General features: G+C 49.3%; 1 protein-coding gene across 1 annotated transcript in view; it reads left to right on the top strand.

Moving 5' to 3' along the window:
- Positions 1–1,103: 1,103 nt before the first annotated feature.
- Positions 1,104–25,137, top strand: part of MUC16 (mucin 16, cell surface associated) — a 90,523-nt gene continuing 66,489 nt past the window's right edge. Inside the window, 14 exon segments of the mRNA XM_041761424.1 lie at positions 1,104–4,649; positions 5,961–7,418; positions 8,823–10,185; positions 10,717–10,998; positions 11,230–11,998; positions 12,428–12,690; positions 13,504–13,646; positions 14,994–15,178; positions 15,180–15,301; positions 15,304–15,867; positions 17,537–17,621; positions 21,489–21,611; positions 21,763–24,428; positions 24,613–24,677. Of these exon segments, the coding sequence (XP_041617358.1) occupies positions 1,104–4,649; positions 5,961–7,418; positions 8,823–10,185; positions 10,717–10,998; positions 11,230–11,998; positions 12,428–12,690; positions 13,504–13,646; positions 14,994–15,178; positions 15,180–15,301; positions 15,304–15,867; positions 17,537–17,621; positions 21,489–21,611; positions 21,763–24,428; positions 24,613–24,677 (11,634 nt within the window).

The following is a 25,137-nucleotide window of genomic DNA, read 5'->3' as shown; positions in this document are numbered from 1 at the left end:
CAGCCACAACCACTACCTCAGTTCCTCAAGGGGACACAACTCAAACATTCCCTGTGGAGAACATAATCAGCTCAACTACCTCACAACAGCCACTATTTACAACAGAAATGACAAGTGGGGTCACACCTGCATATGTGGAAAGTAGTTCTAGAGTCACATTCTCATGGAAGCTAGACAATGTCAGCAAAGAAGCAGAGCAGAATTCTACCCAGGTTTCTGCCACAATATCTGAAAGCACATCCCAGAAAACTGGCATTACCATGAGGAAAAACGCTGTAACGTCTGAAGTGCCCACTGAGACTACTAAGGAGGACTCCTCTGAAAGGATGTTAACCAATGGCCCTGCGTTGACCACAATATCACCAAACATCCCAAAAGAAATGAACACCAGGCTCTCTACCTCCCCCAGCATGGCAACTATAACCATGGCTGGCAAAACTATCATACTTGGGCCCTCATCAGAGGGCACACAAACCACAGATGCATCATTCATAGTCTCTAGGACAGAGAGTCACATGGCTGAGACTCAGGGTTCAGGACAGACAGACATGACCATTAGCATGGACACAGGATCTGAGAGGGTGCCACAGACAAGCCCTTCCTATGAACATCACACCAGATCCCCATCTTCCCTGGTGCCTTCACATGCCATGAGCTTGACTTCTCTAACATCCCCCACATCACAGACTGGTGGCCTTTCTGCACCTGTTCCTGCCACCTTACCTGGAACCTATGACCCACTGATGACCACTGGCAGTTGGACAGCAAGCATGGCACCTGTGACAAGTTCACCTTCCGATTTGATCAGCACCTCAGAAGGGATACAGGCTACTTGGGAAACCTCTACTGCCACAGTGGACGTCCAAGATTCCATTAACACAAAGGTAACCAGTGTGGGGACCATCACTTCCACACAGGATTCCCACTCCTCTGCACCCCCTGGCTCAGAGAACCATAAAGAAACCACTCCAATCATCACCTCTTACCTAAATGAGGACTCCACACCATTGCCTGGCCTTCCTGACACCACCAAGCTTGAGACACAGTCAAAGTCACCCCTGTCTCTGGAGCCAACAGGCACCAGCACTGTGCAGCACGCCAGCATGGCCAGGGAAAACACAATTGTACCTTTGGAGCTGTCCCCTGCTAGTCCTATGGCCTCCTTGACAGATGTCATCTCCTCTAGCGGGATGTCTGTCTCTGGCCCTACTCAGTCCACAATGTCACCAGACATTCCCACAAGTATCAACAGCAGGCTCTCTACCTTCCCTGACATGACAGTGTCTGCAGGAATGACCGTGGCCACCAAAACAGTCCTCTCTGGGGTCTCATCTCAGGGCACAGGAACCACAGATGTATCAGCTACAGCCTCCTCGGCAACGAGTCACATGGTTGGGACTGAGGGCTCAACACAGTCACACATGACCATTAGCATGGACACCGAGTCTGAGGGGGTGCCACAGACAAGCCTTTCCTCTGACGTCGACATCAGATCCCCATCGTCCCTGGAGCCCTCACATGCCATGAGCTTGACTTCACTAGCATCCCCCACATCACAGACCAGTGACCGTTCTTCATCTGTACCTGCCACCTCCCTTGGAGTCTCTGACCTGCTGAAGACCACCAGCGAATGGACAACAAGCATGGCACCTGTGACAAGTTCACCTTCCGATTTGATCAGCACCTCAGAAGGGATACAGGCCACTTGGGAAACCTCTACTGCCACAGCGGACATCCAAGATTCCAGTAACACAGGGGTAACCAGTGTGGAGACCATCACTTCCTCACAGGGGTCACAATCCTCTGCTCCACCTGGCTCAGAGACCACCAAAGGCACCACTCCAATTGTGAGCTCTTCCCTCAATCAGTCCTCCACAGTCTCCACACCATTGCCTGGCCTTTCTGAAGCCACAGAGCTTGAGACACAGTCAAAGTCATCTCTGTCTCTGGAGCCAACGGACACCAGCACCATGCCTCACAACAGCATGGCCAGGGAAAATATCACTGTCCCTTCTGGGCAGCCCACTGCTAGTCCTACTATGGCCTCCATGACAGATGTCATCTCCTCTAGAAGGACGTCAGTCCCTGGTCCTGCTCAGTCCACAATGTCACCAGACATTCCCAAGAGTATCAATACCAGGCTCTCGACCTTCCCTGTCACGACAGTTTCTGCAGATATAGCCATGGCCACCAAAACAGTCTTCTCTGGGGTCTCATCTCAGGGCACAGGAACCACAGATGTATCAGCTACAGCCTCCTGGGCAACGAGTCACATGGTTGGGACTGAGGACTCAACACAGTCACACATGACCATTAGCATGGACACAGAGTCTGAGGGGGTACCACAGACAAGCCCTTCCTCTGAAGTCGACATCAGATCCCCATCGTCCCTGGAGTCTTCACATGCCATGAGCTTGACTTCACTAGCATCCCCCACATCACAGACGAGTGACCGTTCTTCATCTGTACCTGCCACCTCCCTTGGAGTCTCTGACCTGCTGAAGACCACCAGCAAATGGACAACAAGCATGGCACCTGTGACGAGTTCACCTTCCGATTTGATCAGCACCTCAGAAGGGATACAGGCCACTTGGGAAACCTCTACTGCCACAGTGGATGTCCAAGATTCCATTAACACAAAGGTAACTAGTGTGGGGACCATCACTTCCACACAGGAGTCCCACTCCTCTGCACCCCCTGGCTCAGAGAACCATAAAGAAACCACTCCAATCATCACCTCTTACCTAAATGAGGACTCCACACCATTGCCTGGCCTCCCTGACACCACCAAGCTTGAGACACAGTCAAAGTCACCCCTGTCTCTGGAGCCAACAGGCACCAGCACTGTGCAGCACGCCAGCATGGCCAGGGAAAACACAATTGTACCTTTGGAGCTGTCCCCTGCTAGTCCTATGGCCTCCTTGACAGATGTCATCTCCTCTAGCGGGATGTCTGTCTCTGGCCCTACTCAGTCCACAATGTCACCAGACATTCCCACAAGTATCAACAGCAGGCTCTCTACCTTCCCTGACATGACAGTGTCTGCAGGAATGACCGTGGCCACCAAAACAGTCCTCTCTGGGGTCTCATCTCAGGGCACAGGAACCACAGATGTATCAGCTACAGCCTCCTCGGCAACGAGTCACATGGTTGGGACTGAGGGCTCAACACAGTCACACATGACCATTAGCATGGACACCGAGTCTGAGGGGGTGCCACAGACAAGCCTTTCCTCTGACGTCGACATCAGATCCCCATCGTCCCTGGAGCCCTCACATGCCATGAGCTTGACTTCACTAGCATCCCCCACATCACAGACCAGTGACCGTTCTTCATCTGTACCTGCCACCTCCCTTGGAGTCTCTGACCTGCTGAAGACCACCAGCGAATGGACAACAAGCATGGCACCTGTGACAAGTTCACCTTCCGATTTGATCAGCACCTCAGAAGGGATACAGGCCACTTGGGAAACCTCTACTGCCACAGCGGACATCCAAGATTCCAGTAACACAGGGGTAACCAGTGTGGAGACCATCACTTCCTCACAGGGGTCACAATCCTCTGCTCCACCTGGCTCAGAGACCACCAAAGGCACCACTCCAATTGTGAGCTCTTCCCTCAATCAGTCCTCCACAGTCTCCACACCATTGCCTGGCCTTTCTGAAGCCACAGAGCTTGAGACACAGTCAAAGTCATCTCTGTCTCTGGAGCCAACGGACACCAGCACCATGCCTCACAACAGCATGGCCAGGGAAAATATCACTGTCCCTTCTGGGCAGCCCACTGCTAGTCTTACTATGGCCTCCATGACAGATGTCATCTCCTCTAGAAGGACGTCAGTCCCTGGTCCTGCTCAGTCCACAATGTCACCAGACATTCCCAAGAGTATCAATACCAGGCTCTCGACCTTCCCTGTCACGACAGTGTCTGCAGATATAGCCATGGCCACCAAAACAGTCTTCTCTGGGGTCTCATCTCAGGGCACAGGAACCACAGATGTATCAGCTACAGCCTCCTGGGCAACGAGTCACATGGTTGGGACTGAGGACTCAACACAGTCACACATGACCATTAGCATGGACACAGAGTCTGAGGGGGTACCACAGACAAGCCCTTCCTCTGAAGTCGACATCAGATCCCCATCGTCCCTGGAGTCTTCACATGCCATGAGCTTGACTTCACTAGCATCCCCCACATCACAGACGAGTGACCGTTCTTCATCTGTACCTGCCACCTCCCTTGGAGTCTCTGACCTGCTGAAGACCACCAGCAAATGGACAACAAGCATGGCACCTGTGACGAGTTCACCTTCCGATTTGATCAGCACCTCAGAAGGGATACAGGCCACTTGGGAAACCTCTACTGCCACAGTGGACGTCCAAGATTCCATTAACACAAAGGTAACCAGTGTGGGGACCATCACTTCCACACAGGATTCCCACTCCTCTGCACCCCCTGGCTCAGAGAACCATAAAGAAACCACTCCAATCATCACCTCTTACCTAAATGAGGACTCCACAGTCTCCACACCATTGCCTGGCCTTCCTGACACCACCAAGCTTGAGACACAGTCAAAGTCACCCCTGTCTCTGGAGCCAACAGGCACCAGCACTGTGCAGCACGCCAGCATGGCCAGGGAAAACACAATTGTACCTTTGGAGCTGTCCCCTGCTAGTCCTATGGCCTCCTTGACAGATGTCATCTCCTCTAGCGGGATGTCTGTCTCTGGCCCTACTCAGTCCACAATGTCACCAGACATTCCCACAAGTATCAACAGCAGGCTCTCTACCTTCCCTGACATGACAGTGTCTGCAGGAATGACCGTGGCCACCAAAACAGTCCTCTCTGGGGTCTCATCTCAGGGCACAGGAACCACAGATGTATCAGCTACAGCCTCCTCGGCAACGAGTCACATGGTTGGGACTGAGGGCTCAACACAGTCACACATGACCATTAGCATGGACACCGAGTCTGAGGGGGTGCCACAGACAAGCCTTTCCTCTGACGTCGACATCAGATCCCCATCGTCCCTGGAGCCCTCACATGCCATGAGCTTGACTTCACTAGCATCCCCCACATCACAGACCAGTGACCGTTCTTCATCTGTACCTGCCACCTCCCTTGGAGTCTCTGACCTGTTGAAGACCACCAGCGAATGGACAACAAGCATGGCACCTGTGACAAGTTCACCTTCCGATTTGATCAGCACCTCAGAAGGGATACAGGCCACTTGGGAAGCCTCTACTGCCACAGTGGACATCCAGCATTCTGACCACACAGCAGTGACCACTGTGGGGAACATCACTTCCTCACAGGAGTCCCAATCCTCTGCCCTCCCTGGCTCAGAGACCCCCAAAAGCACCACTCCAATTGTCACCTCTTCCTTCAGTCAAGACTTAATGATATCCACACCATTGCCTGGCCTTTCTGAAACTCGAGAGTTTGAGACACCGTCAAAGTCATCCCTGTCTCCAGAGCCAAGGGTCACCAGCACCGTGGGCCACACCAGAATGGCCACTGGGAACACAATTGTCCCTCATGAGCAGTCAACTGCTAGTCCTACTGTGGCCTCCATGACACATGTCATCTCCTCGAGCCAGGTGTCTGACTCTGGCCCTGCTCAGTCTACAACGTCACAAGACGTTTCCATGAGTGTCAACACCATGGTCTCTACCTCCCCTGTCCTGACAGTGTCTGCAGATAATGCCAGAACAGTCTTTCCTGGGGCTTCACCACAGGATGCCAGAACCACATCTGCTTCAGCCCTGGCCTCCCAGGCAGAGAGTCAAACGACTAGGACTGAGGGCTCAACACAGTCACACATGACCATTAGCATGGACACAGAGTCTGAGGGGGTGCCACAGACAAGCCCTTCCTCTGACGTCAACATCAGATCCCCATCGTCCCTGGAGCCCTCACATGCCATGAGCTTGACTTCACTAGCATCCCCCACATCACAGACTGGTGGCCGTTCTTCATCTGTACCTGCCACCTCACTTGGAGTCTCTGATCTGCTGAAGACCACCAGCGAATGGACAACAAGCATGGCACCTGTGACAAGTTCACCTTCAGATTGGATCAGCACCTCAGAAGGGATACAGGCCACTTGGGAAACCTCTACTGCCACAGCAGACATCCAAGATTCCATTAACACAAGGGTAACCAGTGTGGAGACCATCACTTCCTCACACGGGTCACAATCCTCTGCTCCACCTGGCTCAGAGACCGCCAAAGGCACCACTCCAATTGTGATCTCCTCCCTCAATCAGTCCTCCACAGTCTCCACACCATTGCCTGGCCTTTCTGAAGCCACAGAGCTTGAGACACAGTCAAAGTCATCTCTGTCTCTGGAGCCAACGGACACCAGCACCATACCTCACAACAGCATGGCCAGGGAAAACATCACTGTCCCTTCTGGGCATCCCACAGCTAGTCCTACTATGGCCTCCATGACAGATGTCATCTCCCCTAGAAGGACGTCAGTCCCTGGTCCTGCTCAGTCCACAATGTCACCAGACATTCCCAAGAGTATCAATACCAGGCTCTCGACCTTCCCTGTCACGACAGTGTCTGCAGATATAGCCATGGCCACCAAAACAGTCTTCTCTGGGGTCTCATCTCAGGGCACAGGAACCACAGATGTATCAGCTACAGCCTCTTGGGCAACGAGTCACATGGTTGGGACTGAGGGCTCAACACAGTCACACATGACCATTAGCATGGACACAGAGTCTGAGGGGGTGCCACAGACAAGCCCTTCCTCTGACGTCGACATCAGATCCCCATCGTCCCTGGAGCCCTCGCATGCCATGAGCTTGACTTCGCTAGCATCCCCCACATCACAGACGAGTGACCGTTCTTCATCTGTACCTGCCACCTCCCTTGGAGTCTCTGACCTGCTGAAGACCACCAGCGAATGGACAACAAGCATGGCACCTGTGACAAGTTCACCTTCCGATTTGATCAGCACCTCAGAAGGGATACAGGCCACTTGGGAAGCCTCTACTGCCACAGTGGACATCCAGCATTCTGACCACACAGCAGTGACCACTGTGGGGAACATCACTTTCACACAGGAGTCCCAATCCTCTGCCCTCCCTGGCTCAGAGGCCCCCAAAAGCACCACTCCAATTGTCACCTCTTCCTTAGACTTAATGATATCCACACCATTGCCTGGCCTTTCTGAAACTCGAGAGTTTGAGACACCGTCAAAGTCATCCCTGTCTCCAGAGCCAAGGGTCACCAGCACCGTGGGCCACACCAGAATGGCCACTGGGAACACAATTGTCCCTCATGAGCAGTCAACTGCTAGTCCTACTGTGGCCTCCATGACACATGTCATCTCGAGCCAGGTGTCTGACTCTGGCCCTGCTCAGTCTACAACGTCACAAGACGTTTCCATGAGTGTCAACACCATGGTCTCTACCTCCCCTGTCCTGACAGTGTCTGCAGATAATGCCAGAACAGTCTTTCCTGGGGCTTCACCACAGGATGCCAGAACCACATCTGCTTCAGCCTTGGCCTCCCAGGCAGAGAGTCAAATGACTAGGACTGAGGGCTCAACACAGTCACACATGACCATTAGCATGGACACAGAGTCTGAGGGGGTGCCACAGACAAGCCCTTCCTCTGACGTTGACATCAGATCCCCATCGTCCCTGGAGCCCTCACATGCCATGAGCTTGACTTCGCTAGCATCCCCCACATCACAGACCAGTGACCATTCTTCATCTGTACCTGCCACCTCACCTGGAACCCATGACCCGCTGATGACCACCGGCAGTTGGACAACAAGCATGGCACCTGTGACAAGTTCACCTTCATATTGGATTAGCACCTCAGAAGGGATACAGGCCACTACAGAAGCCCCTACTGCCACAGCGGAATCCCAGCCTTCCAACAACACAGCGCTGACCAGCATTGGGACCATAGCTTCTGCAGAGGAGTCCCACTCCTCTGCCCCACCTGGCTCAGAGACCCCCAAAGGCACTACTACAATCGTCACCCCTCCCCTCAGTCAGGACTCCACCGTTTCCACACCATTGACTGGCCTTTCTGACACCGCAGAGCTTGAGAAACAGTCAAAGTCATCCCTGTCTCCAGAGCCAAAGGACACCAGCACCCTGTGGTACACCAGCATGACCATGGAAAACACCACTGTCCCTTCCGAGCTTTCCACTGCTACTCCTACTGTGGCCTCCACAACAGATGTATTCTCCATGAACAGGATGTCTCTCCCTGGCCCTGCTCAGTCTGCAACATCCCCAGACATTTCCAAGAGTGTCAACACCGTGGTCTCTACCTTTCCTGTCCTGACAGTGTCTGCAGATAATGCAACGGTCACCAACACAGTCCTCCCTGGGACCTCATCACAGGGCACACATTCCTTGGCTGTATCAGCCACGGCCTCCTGGGCAGAGAGTTACAAGGTTGGAACTCAGGACTCATCACAGTCACATATGACCATTAACATGGACACAGGGTCTGAGGGGGCTCCACAGTCAAGCCCTTCTGAACTCAACAGATCACCATCTTCCCTAGTACCTTCACATTCCATGAGCTTGACTTCTCCAGCAACCCACACATTGCAGACCAGTGGCTTTTCTACACCTGTCCCTGACACCTCACCTGGAGCCCCTGATTTGCTGACAACCACCAGTGGATGGACCACAAGCTTGGCAACTGTGACAAGTTCACCTTCAGATTTGATAAGCACCTCAAATAGGATACAGTCCACATGGGAATCCTCTACTGCCACAGCAGAAATACAGGGTTTCGACAACACAGTGGTAACCAGTGTGGGGACCATCATTTCCACACAGGAGTCCCACTCCTCCACCCCAATTGGCTCAGAGACCCCCAATGTCACCACCCCAATCATCACCTCTTTCCTCAGTGAGGACTCCACAGTCTCCACACCTTTGGCTGGCCTTTCTGAAACCATGGAGTTGGCAACACAGTTAATGTCATCCCTGTCTCTGGAGCCAGGTGACACCAGCACCAGGCAGCACACCAGCATGGTCAGAGAACACATCACAGTCCACACTGAGATCTCCACTGCTAGTCCTACTGTTGCCTCTACGACAGATGTCATCTCCTCTAGCAAGATTTCTGTCCCTGGTCCTACTCAGTCCACCATGTCACCAGACATTCCCACGAGTATCAACACCAGGCTCTCCAGCTTACCTGTCATGACAGTGTCTGCAGGGATAACCATGGCCGCCAAAACAGTCCTCCCAGGAGCCTCATCACAGGGCACACGAAGCACAGATGCATCAGCCACATCCTCCTCGGCAATGAGTCACACAGTTGGGACCAAGGACTCAACACAGTCACACATGACCATTAGCAAGGACGCAGAGTCTGAGGGGGTGCCCCAGACAAGCCCTTCCTCTGAACATGATGTCAGATCCCCATCTTCCCTGGAGCCCTCACATGTCAAGAGCTTGACTTCGCTACCATCCTTCATATCACACACCAGTGGCCGTTCTTCACCTGTCCCTGCCACCTCACTTGGAGTCTCCGACCTGCTGCAGACCACCAGCAGAAGGACCACAGACTTGCCACCTGTGACAAGTTCACCTTCATATTTGATCAGCACCTCAGAAGGGATACAGGCCACTTGGGAAGCCTCCACTGCCACAGTGGACATCCAGCCTTCCCCCAACACAGCACTGAGCAGCATGGGGATCATCACGTCTTCCCAGGAATCCTCTTCCTCTGCCCCACCTAGCTCAGAGACCCCCAAAGGCACCACTCCAATCATTACCTCTTTCCTCAGTCAGGACTTGATGATCTCCACATCATTAGCTGGCATTTCTGAAACCACAGAGCTTGAGAAACAGTCAAAGTCATCCCTGTCTCTGGAGCTAGGGGACACCAGCACCCTGCGCCACACCAGCATGGTGACAGAATACATGACTGTCTCTCATGAGCTGTCCACTGCTAGTCCTACTATAGCCTCCATGACAGATGTCATCTCCTCGAGCAGGATACCTGTCCCTGGCCCTGCTCAGTTTACAATGTCACCAGATATTTCCACAAGTATCAGCACCATGGATTCTACCTTCCCTGTCCTGACAGTGTCTGCAGATAATGCAATGACCACCGAAACAGTCCTCCCAGAGGCCTCATCACAGGGCACACAAAGCACAGATGCATCAGTGACGATCTCCTTGGCAGAGAGTCAAACGGCTGGGACTCAGAGTTCAGCACAGTCACACATGACAATTAGCATGGACACAGGGTCTGAGGGGGTACCACAGACAAGCCCTTCCTCTGAACACCACACCAGATCCCCATCTTCCCTGCTCCCTTCACATGCCATGAGTTTGACTCCTTTAGCATCCTCCACATCACAGACCCTTGGCCTTTCTGCACCTGTCCCTGCTACCTCTCCTGGAGCCCATGGCCCGCTGACCACCACTGGGGGATGGACCACAAGCTTGGCACCTTTGGCAAGTTCACCTTCAATTGGGAGCAGCGCCTCAGAAGGGATACAGGCCACTTGGGAAGCCTCTACTGCCACAGCGGACATCCAGCCTTCTGACAACACAATGGTGACCAGCGTGGGGACCATCACTTCCGCACAGGAGTCCCACTCCTCTGCCCCAATTGGCTCAGGGACTCCCAAAGGCACCACTCCAATCATCACCTCTTCCCCCAGTGAAGACTCCATGGTTTCCACACCATTGCCTAACCTTTCTGAACCCACAGAGTTGGAGACCCAAACAGTGTCATCCCTGTCTCCAGAACCCGGGGACACCAGCACCATGCAGCACAGCAGCATGGCCACGGAAAACATGACTGTCCCTTTTGAGCTGTCCACTGCTAGTCCTACAGTGGCCTCCACATCTGAGGTTAACTCGTCTAGTAGGATGCCTGTTCCTGGCTCTGCTCATTCTACAATATCACCAGATGTTTCCACGAGTACTGACACCTTGGTCTCTACCTTCCCAGTCCTGACAGTGTCTACAAAAACAGCCATGACCACCAAAAGTATCCTACCGGGGGCCTCATCCCAGGGAACACGACCCACGGATGCATCAGCCATGGTCTCCCTGTCAGAGAGTCACACAGCTGGGACTCAGGGCTCAGCACAGTCAGACATGACCATTAGTATGGACACTGCGTCTGAGGGGGTGCCACCGACAAGCCCTTCCTCTGAACACCACACCAGATCCCCATCTTCCCTAGTCCCCTCACATAGCATGAGCTTGACTTCTCTAGCTTCTCCCACATCTCAGACCAGTGGCTTTTCTACACCTGTCCTTGACACCTCATCTGGAGCCCCTGACCCGCTGAAGACCACCGACGGAAGGACCACAACCTTGGCAGCTGTGAGAAGTTCACCTTCATATTTGATCAGCACCTCAGAAGGCACACAGCCCACTTGGGAAGCCTCTACTGCCACAGAGGACATCCAGCATTCTGACAACACAGTAGCGACCAAGGTGGGGACAATCACTTCCCCACAGGAATCCCACTTTTCTGCCTCACCTGACTCAGAAGCCCCCAAAGCCACCCCTCCAATTGTCACATCTTTCCTCATTCAGGACTCGACGATCTCCACACCATTGCCTGGCCTTTCTGAAACTACAGAGCTTGAGACACAGTCAAAGTCATCCCTGTCTCTGGAGCCAGGGGACACCAGCACCTTGCAGTACACCAGCATGGGAATGGAAAAGGTCACTATACCTTCTGAGGTGTCCATTACTATTCCTACTGAGGACAGCAGGACAGATGTTACCTCCTCGAGCAGGCTGTCTGTCCCTGGCCTTGCTCAGTCTACAATGTCACCAGACATTCCCACGAGTATCGACACCAGGCTCTCTAGATCCCCCAACATGGCCCTTATCACCCTGGCCACCAAAGCACTCTACCATGTGGCCTCATCACAGGGCTCACGAAGCACGGATACATCAGCGACAGTCTCCTTGACAGAGAGTCACACAGCTGAGACTCAGAGCTCAGCACAGTCAGACATGACCATTAGCATGTACACCGGTTCTCAGGGGGTGCCCCAGACAAGCCCTTCCTCTGAACACCACATCAGATCTCCATCTTCCCTGGTCCCTTCACATACCATGAGCTTGACTTCCCTAGCATTCCCCACATCACAGACTCTTGGCCTTTCTACACCTGTCCCTGCCACCTCACCTGGAGCCCCTAACCTGCTGACAACCACCGGTGGATGGACTACAAGCTTGGCACCTTTGGTAAGTGCACCTTCAGATTGGAGCAGCACCTCAGAAGGGATACAGGCCACTTGGGAAGCCTCTACTGCCACAGCGGACATCCAGCCTTCTGACAACACAGCAGTGACCAGTGTGGGGACCATCACTTCTGCACAGGAGTCCCACTCCTCTGCCCCACTTGGCTCAGAGACCCCCAAAGGCAGGACTCCAATCATCACCTCTTCCCTCAGTCAAGACTCCACAGTCTCCACACCATTGCCGGGCCTTTCTGAAACCACAGAGTTGGAGACACAGTCAAAGTCATCCTTGTCTCCAGAACCAGGGGACAGCAGCACCATGCAGCACAGCAGCACGGCCATGGAAACCACGACTGTCCCTTTTGAGCTGTCCACTGCTAGTCCTACTGTGGCCTCCATGACAGAGGTCATCTCATCTAATAGGATGTCTGTCCCTGGCTCTGCTCATTCTACGATGTCACCAGATGTTTCCACGGGTATCGACAGCATGGTTTCTGCCTTCCCAGTCCTGACAGTGTCTACAGATATAGACATGGCCACCAAAAGTGTCCTCCCTGGGGTCTCATCACAGGGCACACAACCCACGGATGCATCAGCTACGGTCTCCCTGGCAGAGAGTCGTGTGGTTGGGACTCAGGGCTCCAGACAGTCAGACACGACCATTAGTATGGACACAGCATCTGAGGGGGTGCCCCAGACAAGCCCTTCCTATGAACATCACATCAGATCCCCATCTTCCCTTGTCCCTTCACATGCCATGAGCTCGACTTCTCTAGCATCCCCCACATCTCAGACCAGTGGCTTTTCTGCACCTGTCCCTGCCACCTCACCTGGAGCCCCTAGCCTGCTTACTACTACTGGAGGAAGGACCACAACCTTGGCACCTGTGACAAGTTTATCTTCAGATTTGATCAGCACCTCAGAAGGGATAAAGGCTACTTGGGAATCCTCTACTGCCACAGCAGACATCCAAAGTTCCATCAACACAGTGGTGAGCAGCATGGGGACGACCACTTCCATCCAGGGGTCACACTCCTCTGCCACACCTGGCTTAGAGACCCCCAAAGGCACCACTCCAATTGTCACTTCTTCCCTTAGTCAGGACTCCACAGTTTCCACACCATTGACTGGTCTTTCTGACACCACTGAGTATGAGACACAGTCAAAATCATCCCTGTCTCCAGAGCCAAGGGTCACCAGCACCATGTGGCACACCAGCATGACCACAGAAAACACGACTGTCCCTTCTGAGCTGTCCACTGCTAGTCCTACTGTGGCCTCCATAACAGAGGTCATCTCGTCTAGCAGGATGTCTGTCCCTGGCTCTGCTCAGTCTACGATGTCACCAGACGTTTCCTCGAGTATTGACACCAGGCTCTCTACCTTCCCAGTCCCGACAGTGTCTGCAGATACAGCCATGGCCACCAAAACAGTTCCCCCCGGGGCCTCATCACAGGGCACACAAACCACGGGTGCATCAGCCATGGTCTTCCTGTCAGAGAGTCACACAGCTGGGACTCAGGGCTCAGTACAGTCAGACATGACCATTAGCATGGACACAGCATCTGAGGGCCTGCCCCAGTCAAGCCCTTCCTCTGAACAGGACATGAAATCCCCATCTTCCCTGGTGCCTTCACATGCCATGAGCTTGACTTCTCTAGCATCCCCCATATCACAGACCAGTGCCTTTTCTGCACCTGTCCTTGCCACCTCACCTGGAGTCCCTGAACCGCTGATGACCACTGGAGGATGGACCACAAGCTTGGCACCTGTGACAAGTTCACCTTCAGATTGGAGCAGAACCCCAGAAGGGATACCGGCCACTACTGAACCCTCTACTGCCACAGTGGAAATCCTGCGTTCTGACAACACAGCAGTGACAAGTGTGGGGACGAACCCTTCCGCACAGGAGTCCCACTCCTCTGCCCCACCTGGGTCAGAGACCCCCAAAGGCACCACTCCAGTTGTCACTTCTTCCCTCAGTGAGAAATTCATGGGCTCCACACAATTGCCTGGCCTTTCTGAAGCCACAGAGTCTAAATCACCCCTTAGTATGGAACCATGGGAAACCAGCACCTCTAGGCCCACCTACCAGGCCATAGAGAAAACTACTCTCCCTTCTGATGTGTTCACCAGTAATGCTGTCGAATCCTTCAAAACAGGTATCTTGTCCTCTAGTAGGAACACTGTCCCTGGCCCTGCTCCATCCATGTTACCTGATATTCCTGCAGGAATCAACACCAGGCTTTCTACTTCTTCCCTTTTTTGATCATAGGAAAATCACCCTCTTAACCGATACATCCTTTGGGGATGTATCAAAGATCACTCTTGGATGCATCAACCACAATCCTGGGTAGAGTGGTTGGTTTTAGCACAGGCTACATGACCACTAGTATTGTGAATGTTTGTAAGGGGTTATGTGAATTTTTTTTCTTTTTTCAAACTTTGTGCTTCGTCTTTCTGGCAGTGATCCCTTCCACGATATTACTTTTAATTTTTTTTCACAGTATCTTTAGTAAACGTCATTTCCTATTCCTGTGACCTCACTTCTCATTTTTGTCCCTGTAAAGCTTAGTTTCTTCTTATAGTCTTGGAAACTAAAATCATTTTACCTCTAGTTTTTAAGAACACCTTCCTTGAAACATTGGCCACCTTTGATGTTACTACAGATTTTAAAAGTATGAATATTTTTTTATAAATATAACTTTAATTAATGTGCTGACTAGCCTTTGTAGATATCATACACCTTCCTCTGTCCCCTTCTCTGTGACCTATGCAGAGCCTCTTTCCAGTTGATAGTATCTGTTCTATGGAGGAGACCACTATGTCTACTTCAGTACCTGTCTTTTTTTGACCCCAGAACATTGAGACAGGTCCACTTTCCCATGTCTTTTCTGGCCTGCAGGAGATACTCATATCCCTGGACTCTAGTTCCACCACTCCCTCATATACACCTTTATCTCCTCGCCCACCATGTTTTGAAGTGTTCCAAGTCTGATATTACCTTTTCGGTTTTGGTTTCAGACCAGCCTTCATCTGGCCAGTGTGCTAAAATTTCAGGGGAAATCTCTCTCTCACTCTTATGCTTCTCTCTTGTGCAGGGTCTGCTGGTATAACCTCCTCTCCAGAACCCAAGCTTTCCATGTCTGTGTCAGAAACTACTTATCACCTGAGCACAGTAAGGCTGTCTTCAGGTGAGGTCATTTCAACTGACACATCGGTGCCTTCTCTGTCTGCAGCTACAGTCACATCTGGAGTTTCAGGTGCCAGCCCAGCTGCCTTCTCAGCCAGTCCATTTTTGAGAACAGAACCAGGCCCTGGAGATGCCATGTCCACCATTGCAGAGAGTCTACCTTCATCAGCTTCAATACCATTCCCCTCTTCGACCTTCACTACTGCTTATTCTTCAATCAGCCCAGCCCCTCAGGGAATTACTTCCTCACTGGTTACCCAGCGTACAGTGGGCACCAACATCGGGACAGAGAAGAGCACTGCTGAACAACCCTTGGCTGTGGTCAGTACTTTGGAGACATGGACTGAACCAGTCAGGACATCTTTGTCGTCCAATGTGGATACCAGAATAACAGAACAAATTCACTTGGAAACAGTGACAAGTCCTTCTCAACTTCCTCTAAATTCAACACAGTTGACAAGTAAGGTCCCACAGCTCCTATACTCCTATTTTTAGTGGCTTATATGAAATGACTCTTTTCCTGAGAGGCATAAGGGAGTTAATAAGGAACTTATAACTGCACAGAAATTCTTTTAGGAAACATTTGTTGATCTATCCTCAGTCCTAGGCTAGAAACTAGGAAACAAAGTATAAGTAAGCAAGTAGATGATTCTAGTACCGTGATAGATGTTTTAACATTACTATGATTATGATGATAATGCTAACAACAGCAGATTTTTTTATAGGGCACTTATTCTGTGTCAGGCACTGTTGTATTAAGTTATTTAATCCTTATTGGAACACAATTTGAAGAAAGGATGATTATAAGCTCTTTTTACATATTAGTAAAATGAGGCACAGACGGTTATGTAATCCACTCAAAATCGATCACAAAGCTAGTAAGTGGTAAGAATTCAGATTGTGTGGCCCTAGGAGTCTATGTTTTTAGTTATTAGGCTAAGTAGGAGTGGTCAGAGAGGGGGGTGAAAAAGCAGGAGATTCTGACATTGCAGAAGCTTTAGGATGGTTGAGTTTTAGGAAGGAAAATGGTCAGTTCTGTCAAATGCTACTAATAGTCAAATTGAAATGAGGTGAGTCCTTCTATAACATTTGGGCACTCAGGGACTTTAATGAAGGGAGTATGAGTAAGTTGCAAAGAACTAGAACTAGAACTACACATAGATGCCGGGGAGATATCCCCCCTTTTAATTACATTTTCTAGTTTAAATTCAATTTGCCAACATATAGTATAGCACCCAGGGCTCATCCCATCAAGTGCCCTCCTCAGTACTCGTCACTCAGTTACCCCATCATCCCCCCACTGGCCTCCCTTTCCACAACCCTTTGTTTGTTTCCCAGAGTTAGGATATCCCCCTTTGAATTGAGTGTGTTTTTATATTAAGAACAGAGTCAAAAGTAAGGGAAAAGTGAAAGGAAAAGGTGATTAAAGGAAATGATGGAACCAAGTAACTATGCAATGTGGGAAGGATTCGGGGTCAAGGAGGTACACCATCTCCAAGAGATCCTTAGATGAAGAAGGGAACCTCTTGGGGATTCCATTCCTCTGAAAAGTTGAATTTTCCCCCAACTTTTGTTTGGGAGACAAGTGTAAAGAAGTCCTCTAACTACTTTAGCACCTGCGTTGCTAGACAATATCTATAGGAAGACGAATTGACTACCTCTCAATTCACAGTAAAATTAGACACATTGAACGGTGTTGATGCATGTCTTAAAAGGTGGCTCAGTACTTGAGTCATGGGTGTTCAGTAAGCAAGTGATGAGTGGGATGATAAGAATGTAGATGAGTGGTTGAATGGATAGAAGGATAAAAGGAAGAACAGAAAGACATAAATGAAAGAAGAGAGATCCGATATATAGAAGGGAGGCTTGATGTAGAGAAGGGAGAAAAGAAGGAAGGATGGATGGGTAGATATAGGGATAGATGGAAGGAAAGATGGACAAATCTACAAGTGGATGAATGGGTCAATGGACAGAGGTGGCCACTCATAGCACATAGCCTGGCTCAAGTCCGTACAGGTGGACTTGAGAAGAATTGAATTGTATAGTCATCTAAGTGGATCCAGTCAGACAGTGCTCTCCTTCTGGATAAAATGAATTAACTCAGGTTTCTTCTCCAACCTCACTTGCAGGGACTGATGGCATCGTGGAACGCATCACAAAGATACCCAACGAAGCAGTCCATGGAGGTGCCACAGGACCAGACCATGTCCATGTGTCACCCACATCATCTGCTAGTCCTAGAGGTAGGTTCAACTTTGCTTACTTCCCAGTAATCCCACATGTGGCCTTATTTCCTTTTCCAGAGAGATGGCATGTTTGTTTCTTTAGAGGAAGAACAATGGTGGGGTGGCCATGGGCTTCCCTGTCTTAGCTGGATTTTTGTCTAATAGCTACCGGGTGGATGTTGCCACTTTTCTTTTACTCATAACATGCATAGTGAGTTGAGTTCAAGATTGGATATGTCAGTTCCACAAATATGACCCAGTTTAACTTAATTCTGAAAATGCTTATTAATCACTTTCATTGTATTAGAGACTGTGCTGAAATGGAGGATGCACAGATGAAAATACTGTATCCATGGAGCTCTCAGACCAGCAGGGAAGAAACAAAGGAACAGAATTACTATGATGCAACTTTAAACACATGCAATGAAGATGTATTTGAACTATAGAAGGAAAGTTTAATGAGGAAGATAATATTTGAATTGGGTTTGAAAGAATGACTAGGGATTTAACAGAAAGACGAAGGGGGTTGATGAAGACATTCTGGATAGAGGGAACAGGTGCGTGCAAAGGCATAGAGAGGGATAAGACTGGAAATATTTGGGAGGTACAAAAAAATTGTTAAAATGTGAGATAGAAGGATGGAGTGGTGGAAAATGATACTGGAGACAGAGGCAGAAAACAACATTCAGAAAACCTTCTAAGGTTTGGTAATGCTTGGTTGGATATTCTTTAACAAAAGGACAAAGAATTTTGCGGCAAAAAAGGTTTGACAAACATGTTGTTCCTTCCTAAAGAACCATAACATGTATAAACATATTAAAGGCTCTGAGAAATCCTACTGTAAAGAAATTGTTTAGCTTTATTCAACATAGAGTTTTACACAATTACTTGACTACATAATCTTTCTCTCTAAAAGGCACCTGCTAACATTTCTCAGTGATTATTCTGCCTGAGAGTTTAAGAAGTGCAGGTGTATACAGCAAGGGGTTCTCCTCACTGTGTGGTTAAAAGGTAAAGCTCCCCATACCCATTGATTTATTCCCAAGATTTTTGGAGCCCAGACTATTTTACATTTTGGAAGCTTTCTGCAAGATACAGGCTTTAGACAGAGTTACCCCACAATCAGATGATTAGTCTCATCCTGTGACCCAGGCTTCTTTGGTTGGATTTCCTCAAAAGCAGAGTTGAGTTAAGGATATGGGGCAAGTGGCTTGTCTCAGGTGGGGGATGGTCCCAGGAAGCACTGGAGAAGACAAGGAAAGGAAGTGAATGCGAGTTGCATTCATGAGCAGGCCACAGCCGTGAACACCAGTGTCAGTCCCACTAGGAAGCTCTGGGAGACAGCAGAGAGTACCTCAGTATTGTTCTATCTGAGGAATGAAGTGGATGTGGGGCATTTGTTGTCCGACTCTCTTCTACCATTGGCTCTAGAATGCTTGATCCTTGGGTAATAACTCTGAATACTTCCAGCCTACCCCCTGCCCCCGCCACAGGCTAAGTGAGAGCCCTTAGGTGTGGAGTCACAGGGGCTGCATCAGGACCCCATTGGGGTCACTATATGGAATATAGTTGGGCATTGACAGGATTGGTTACATCAGTTCACCAGGAAATGAATCACTGGGTTTCAGGTGGTGACCAGTATTTAGATAGCAAAGCATATGAGGAATAGCTAACAGTTTTCATTGACTCCTTTCAATATAGAGCAGGGTTTCTCAACCTCAGCCCTATTAGGCAAATAATTACTTGTGAGCTGTCCTGTGCACTGTAGGATGTTTAGCAGCATCCTTGGCTTCTACTCATTAGATGCCAGTAGCATCTTACACATACACATCCTACGCAGTTGTGCCAACCAAGACTGTCTCCCAACATTGCCAAGTATCCCCCGGGAACAAAATCACCCCGGATTGAGAACCTGAACCAAAAAACTTCTGTTTAACATTCTCTCCAGATGTGCATTTCCTCCTTACGTTCTTCTCTTTTTATCAGAACCCCCACAAAATCCTGAAATTCAGTTAGAGAATGATATACTACAGTGCCAGAGAGCATTGGTTTAGCATGAGGCAGAATAATGTTCGAATTTCCACATTGGCAGTCAGTAGCTGTGTGACCTTGGCAGATGATGATTTCTGAGTTTCTGTCTTTCTCTTCTATGAAACCACAAGAATAATATGATGTATATTCAGTGCTCTGGTGAGGATCAAAGAGATAAAACATGCTAGGTGCTTGCAAATGTCCCTCTTCCTCCTTTCCCCCTCCTCCTCATCTTTCCCCTCCTCCTCCTCCTCATCACCAAATACATATTAAGCACTTCAGTACGTCCACTCTCAGAAATTTAGGGGTTTGGGATAGTCTTAGCAAAAGAGGGACATCGCTTTTCCATCAGAGTCTAAATCCCCTTTATTTTGTCCCTGGATCAAGCGCCGATAGTCTTGTGGTCCTTATAGAGAAGTCTCCTGCCTTCCTGGGGACCATTTTTTGAAGCTCCAGTCAGCAGCTGCTGTCTCAGCCAATGTGACTTTATGCATCTTCAGGGTCTGAATTCCAGTCACCCTGGCCAGTTTCAGTACTGGTCTAGCACGATTCCTGGCAAATCTGACTCAGCAAATAGTTATTTTATAGTGGAAATACAAAAAGTAGCAGTAGCAGTAGCAGAAACAGTAGTAATAACTAGTAATAGTTGGTAAGAGTAGCAGTAACAACAATAATAGTAACAATGGTAATAGAGGTAACAGCAATGATGGTAGATATTAGCCGTGGTAGTAGTCACAGCATTAGTAATAGTAGCAATAAGAGCAGTCATGGTAGGTAGTAGCAGTGACAGTAGTAATGGCAGTAACAGCAGGTAGTTGTAGAAGTAGCAGTGGTAGTATTCTGAGCCAGGAGGCACCAGGCTTGGTGCACTTTTTAAAAAGATTTATTCATTTATTTGCACGCGAGAGCATGCGGAAGAGTGAGAGAGCAAGAGCAGGGGAGAGGGAGAGAGAAATCTGAACAGACTTTAGGCTGAGCACAGAGCCCAACATGGGGCTCGATCCTACAACCCTGAGATCACCACCTGAGCCGAAACCAAGAGTTGGCTGCCCAACCGATTGAGTCAGCCAAGAGCCCCAGGTTGGTACATTTTTATCAGCATTCTGAGATGGCCACTCTACTTATACCTACTTTTCAAATGAGAAGATGAAAGTCTCGCAAGGTTTGATAATACATCCAATTAGTGGAGAAGCCAGAATGTAAGTGCAGGACTGCCTTCTTCCAGAACCCAAGTTCTTAAGTACAAAGACACATAATCTCTCTCAAGCCAAAGGAGACCTGTCTCTGCATACATCCATCTACATATCCGTTCATTCACTCATTCATTCATTTATTCAACAAATGTTTGTGGACGCCTCCTATATGCCAAGCAGTCTTTTAGCTATTAATAGCTTATTATCAAGCAGACTGCCAGGAGTGCCACGGTGCAGACTCAGGCAGTAGAATAGTGAAATATTGAGAAGGGAGAAATTAATTCTGACATGGATTGACATGTAAAGGTCAATTTGAGAGTCTGGAAGCTGATGAAAGATGGGCAAGGCAGACTGAGAAAACAGCTTGAACAAAGGGTTAGGGACTGGAGAGTACAGACAACATTTGGGAACAGGGAGTGGTTAAGAATTCACGGAGTTACAGCACAAGGTGAGAAGGGGAAGGTGCAGGAATGTCAATGACAATTCCTTTTGCCATTCCAGAAGCACTGCAGGCACATCCCAGGCAGACACATTTCTCTCCCTTTCCGCATGTGGAGAAAAAATAAGCTATTGCCAGTCCGGTAAGCAACAATCATTTTGTCCAAACTGTGTGTCCATCCCCCAATTCACAGGACTACCAACAGAGTGGACAGAAAGAGCAGAGATCACAGCTCTGAAGCCCACCTCTACAGCAACTTTGACCACTACAGTCTCTACTCCCACTTCCGGAATGCTGACTCTCCTGGGGACATCAGGTAAAACGGCCAGCACAAGCACAAGAAGAACAATTATTACAGCCCCAGATGTTTCGTCTGATGTTCTAGAAATGACAGCCTCATTGGCCACCAGACCTGAAGCAGAGACAAGCACAGAGGTTCCCAGGACAACCTCATCTGTCTTCAATAGAGGGTCAGGAACCACACCGTTACTGGTCCTGAGTTCTGAAGCAAAGAACAGTTCACCTGTTCCAACTCTGACTGTTTTCTTTGGTGAGCCACAGACCACAACCTCGTGGGTCACTCATCCTGCAGAAACCAGCTCAACTGTTTCCAGGGAAACCCTGAATGCTTCCCACAGTGAATCATATAGCATACCCCCAACCAGTTCTGGGGAAGACGTCAGTTCAGCTGTTCCAACTCTGACTGTCTTCCCTGGTGTATCAGAAATCGTGACCTCACTGGTGACCAGTCCTGGAGCAGAGACGAGTATGGCTATTTCAACTGATTCCCAAGATGAATCAGAGACCACTGCCTCATGGGTCACTCATCCGGGGGTACAGAGCAGTTCAGCCATTCCAACTTCACATGTCTTCCCTGGTGAGCCAGGGCTGGTGACCTCACTAGATACTAGTTCTGGAGTAGAGATCAGCCCAACTGATCACACCCTGACTATTTCTCCTGGTGAGCCAGATACAATAGTCTCATTGGTTACCCATACTGGGGCACAGACTGGTTCAGCCATTCCAACTCCAGCTGTCTCTCCTGGGACAGAAACTATTTCCACTATTACAACTTTGACTGTTTCCCCTGGTGAACCAAATACAACAGCCTCATGGCCTCATTCCAAAGAGAACAGCACATCTGTTTCCAGGATAACTCCAAATTTTTCCCAAAGTGAATTAGACACTGTACTTTCTATGGCCACCACTCCTGGAGCAGAAGCCAGCTCAACCACTCCAGCAATTACTGTCTCACCTGGTATACCAGCTATGGTGACCTCACAGGCCACTAGTTCCAGGACAGATGCCAGTACAACCTCTTTGACTCTGACTGAATCTCTGCATGAATCAGATACAACAGTTTCCTTGGTCACCCATCCTGCAATGTCCAGCCCAATGGTTCCTAGAACGACAACCCCCAATGCTTCCCATAGTGAATCAGAAAGTGCACCCTCAACAGCCACCAGCCTTGAGACAGAAGCCAGTTCAGCTGTTCCAACTACATCTGTCTCCCCTGGTGTACCAGATATAGTGACTTCACAGGCCACTAGTTCTGGGACAGATGCCAGTATGGTTATTTCACCTCGAACTCTTTCTTCTGGTGAACCAACAAACACAGTCCCATGGGTTAATAATTCTGGATCACAGACCAGTTCTGTTCCAACTCTGACTGTCTCCCCTGGTGTATCAGGGGTGGCAACCCCACTGGTCACCAGTTCTGGGGCAGAGACCAGTACAACTTTTCTAACTCTTACTGATTCCTCACATGATTCAGATACAACAGCCTTACAGGTCACCCATTCCACAAAGACCAGCACACTTGTTTCCACAATAACTCCAAATTTCTCCTACAGTGAATCAGATACCTCACTCTCAACAGCCACAACTCCAGGGGTAGAAGTCAGTTCACTTCCAGCTAAAACTATCTCATCCAGTGTGCCAGGGTTAGTGACCTTACTGGTTACCAGTTCTGAAGCAGACACCAATACAACTTTTTCAAGTCTAACTAATTCTCTGCATGAACTAGAGACCACAGCCTCATGGGTCACCCATCCTGAGAAAGAAGCCAGTTCAGCTGTTCCAGCTCTGCCTTCTTCCCCTGGAGAGCCAGATACAGCAGTCTCATTGGTCAACCATCCTACAGAGACCAGCCCAACAGTTCCCAGGACAACCCCCAATATTTCCCATAGTGAACCATATACCACACACTTGATGGCCACCAGCCATGCGGCAGAAGCCAGTTCAATTGCTCCAGCTCCAACAGTCTCTCCTGGTGTAACAGATATGGTGACCTCCTGGTTCCCTAGTTCTAAGACAGATGCCAATATGACTATTCCAAGTGTGACACTTTCTCCTGGTGAACCAGCAACCACAACCTTATCAGTCACCCAGTCTAGTGCAAAGACAAGCACAACTGCTTTTCCTCATTTACCAGAGACCATAGCCTCATTATCTATCCAACCTGAGTTGGAGATCAGTGCAGCTCTTCCAACTCAGACTGATTCCTTCAGTTCAGCAGAAACAACATCCTTCGCCACATCTGTGACCAAGACCAGCAGAGTTGATCTAGGTCCAACTGTCCCACCTGGTGTTTCTGCAGAAACGGCCTCACTCTCCACAGGTCCTGGCACAGACATCAGCACAACTAGTTCAACTTCAACTCTTTCCCCTACTTTTTTGGCAGCCACAGGCTTACTGGCCACCAGCCCTGCATCAGATGCTGGCACAGGTATCTCAATGTTGACTGCTGGTGTTCTTGGGCTTGTCAGTACCCCTGAAACCACCGGCGAGCCTTATACCTTAACTTCCTGGGGCACAGAACCATCACCACCTGTGACATCAGTTGGACTCCCTGAATTGTCCAAGACTGTGACCTTGAGAGCATCAGAGACCCCAACACTACCTAAAACAAGCCACAGGGAAGGACTGAGTGCAACTACTGTCCTGAAAACCACAATTCTTGAAACCACTAATTTAGCCACTACAGGTTCAGGCCCCACCATGGCAGAGACCACAACCACCTTCAGTACAATGGCAGGAAGTTCCTTTGTCGCTGAGACCTCGCCTGAGATGTCCACCTTGGCCTCTCTGAGTGTTACTTCAGAAACAAGTAAGAATAACTTTTTTTTTTCTTGCTGCAGTAAGAATGTATATATACTATAAAATTAGCCATTTAAACCACTTTAAATGTATAATTCAGTGGCATTAATTATATTCACAGTGTTTTACAAATATCATCCTTTGTCCAAAACGTTTTATTACCCCAAACAGAATCTGTGTACCCATTAGACGTTAGCTTTCCTTTGGACTCCTTTCAGCCCCTCTAATCCACTTCTGTCTTCTTGAATTTGCCTATTTTAGAGATCTCATGTATGTGGAATCAGTATATTTGTTTTTTTGTGTGTGTCTGGCTTATTTCACTGAGTGCAATGTCATGGTGGCTCATCATGTCATAGCATGTATCAGAATTTCATTCCTGTTTATGGATGAATGATATTCCATTGTATGGATGGGCCACATTTTATCTGTCTGTTCATCTGTTGATGGACACTCAGGCTGTTTCCACCTTTTGGCTACTGTGGACAATGCTGCGATGAATGTGGGTATGCACGGATCTGTTTGAGTCTCTGTTTCCAATTCTTTGGGATAATATCTCGAGAAAGAATTGCTGAGTCATGTGGTGTACTAGTTTGTTAGGGCAGCGGTGAACACCAAACACTGGGTGCTTTGAACAATAGAAATTTATCAGTTATAGAGGCTGAAGGGGATCCTGGGAGAATGTATAGAACATGAATTTTGGAGTCATCCTCTCTGCAGGGGCAGTTAGGGATCTGAGGTATTTA

This window comes from Vulpes lagopus, chromosome 7 (genome assembly GCF_018345385.1).
Source record: "Vulpes lagopus strain Blue_001 chromosome 7, ASM1834538v1, whole genome shotgun sequence".
NCBI classification, from domain to species: Eukaryota; Metazoa; Chordata; class Mammalia; order Carnivora; family Canidae; genus Vulpes; species Vulpes lagopus.
This window is presented reverse-complemented; position numbering and strand designations above follow the sequence as displayed.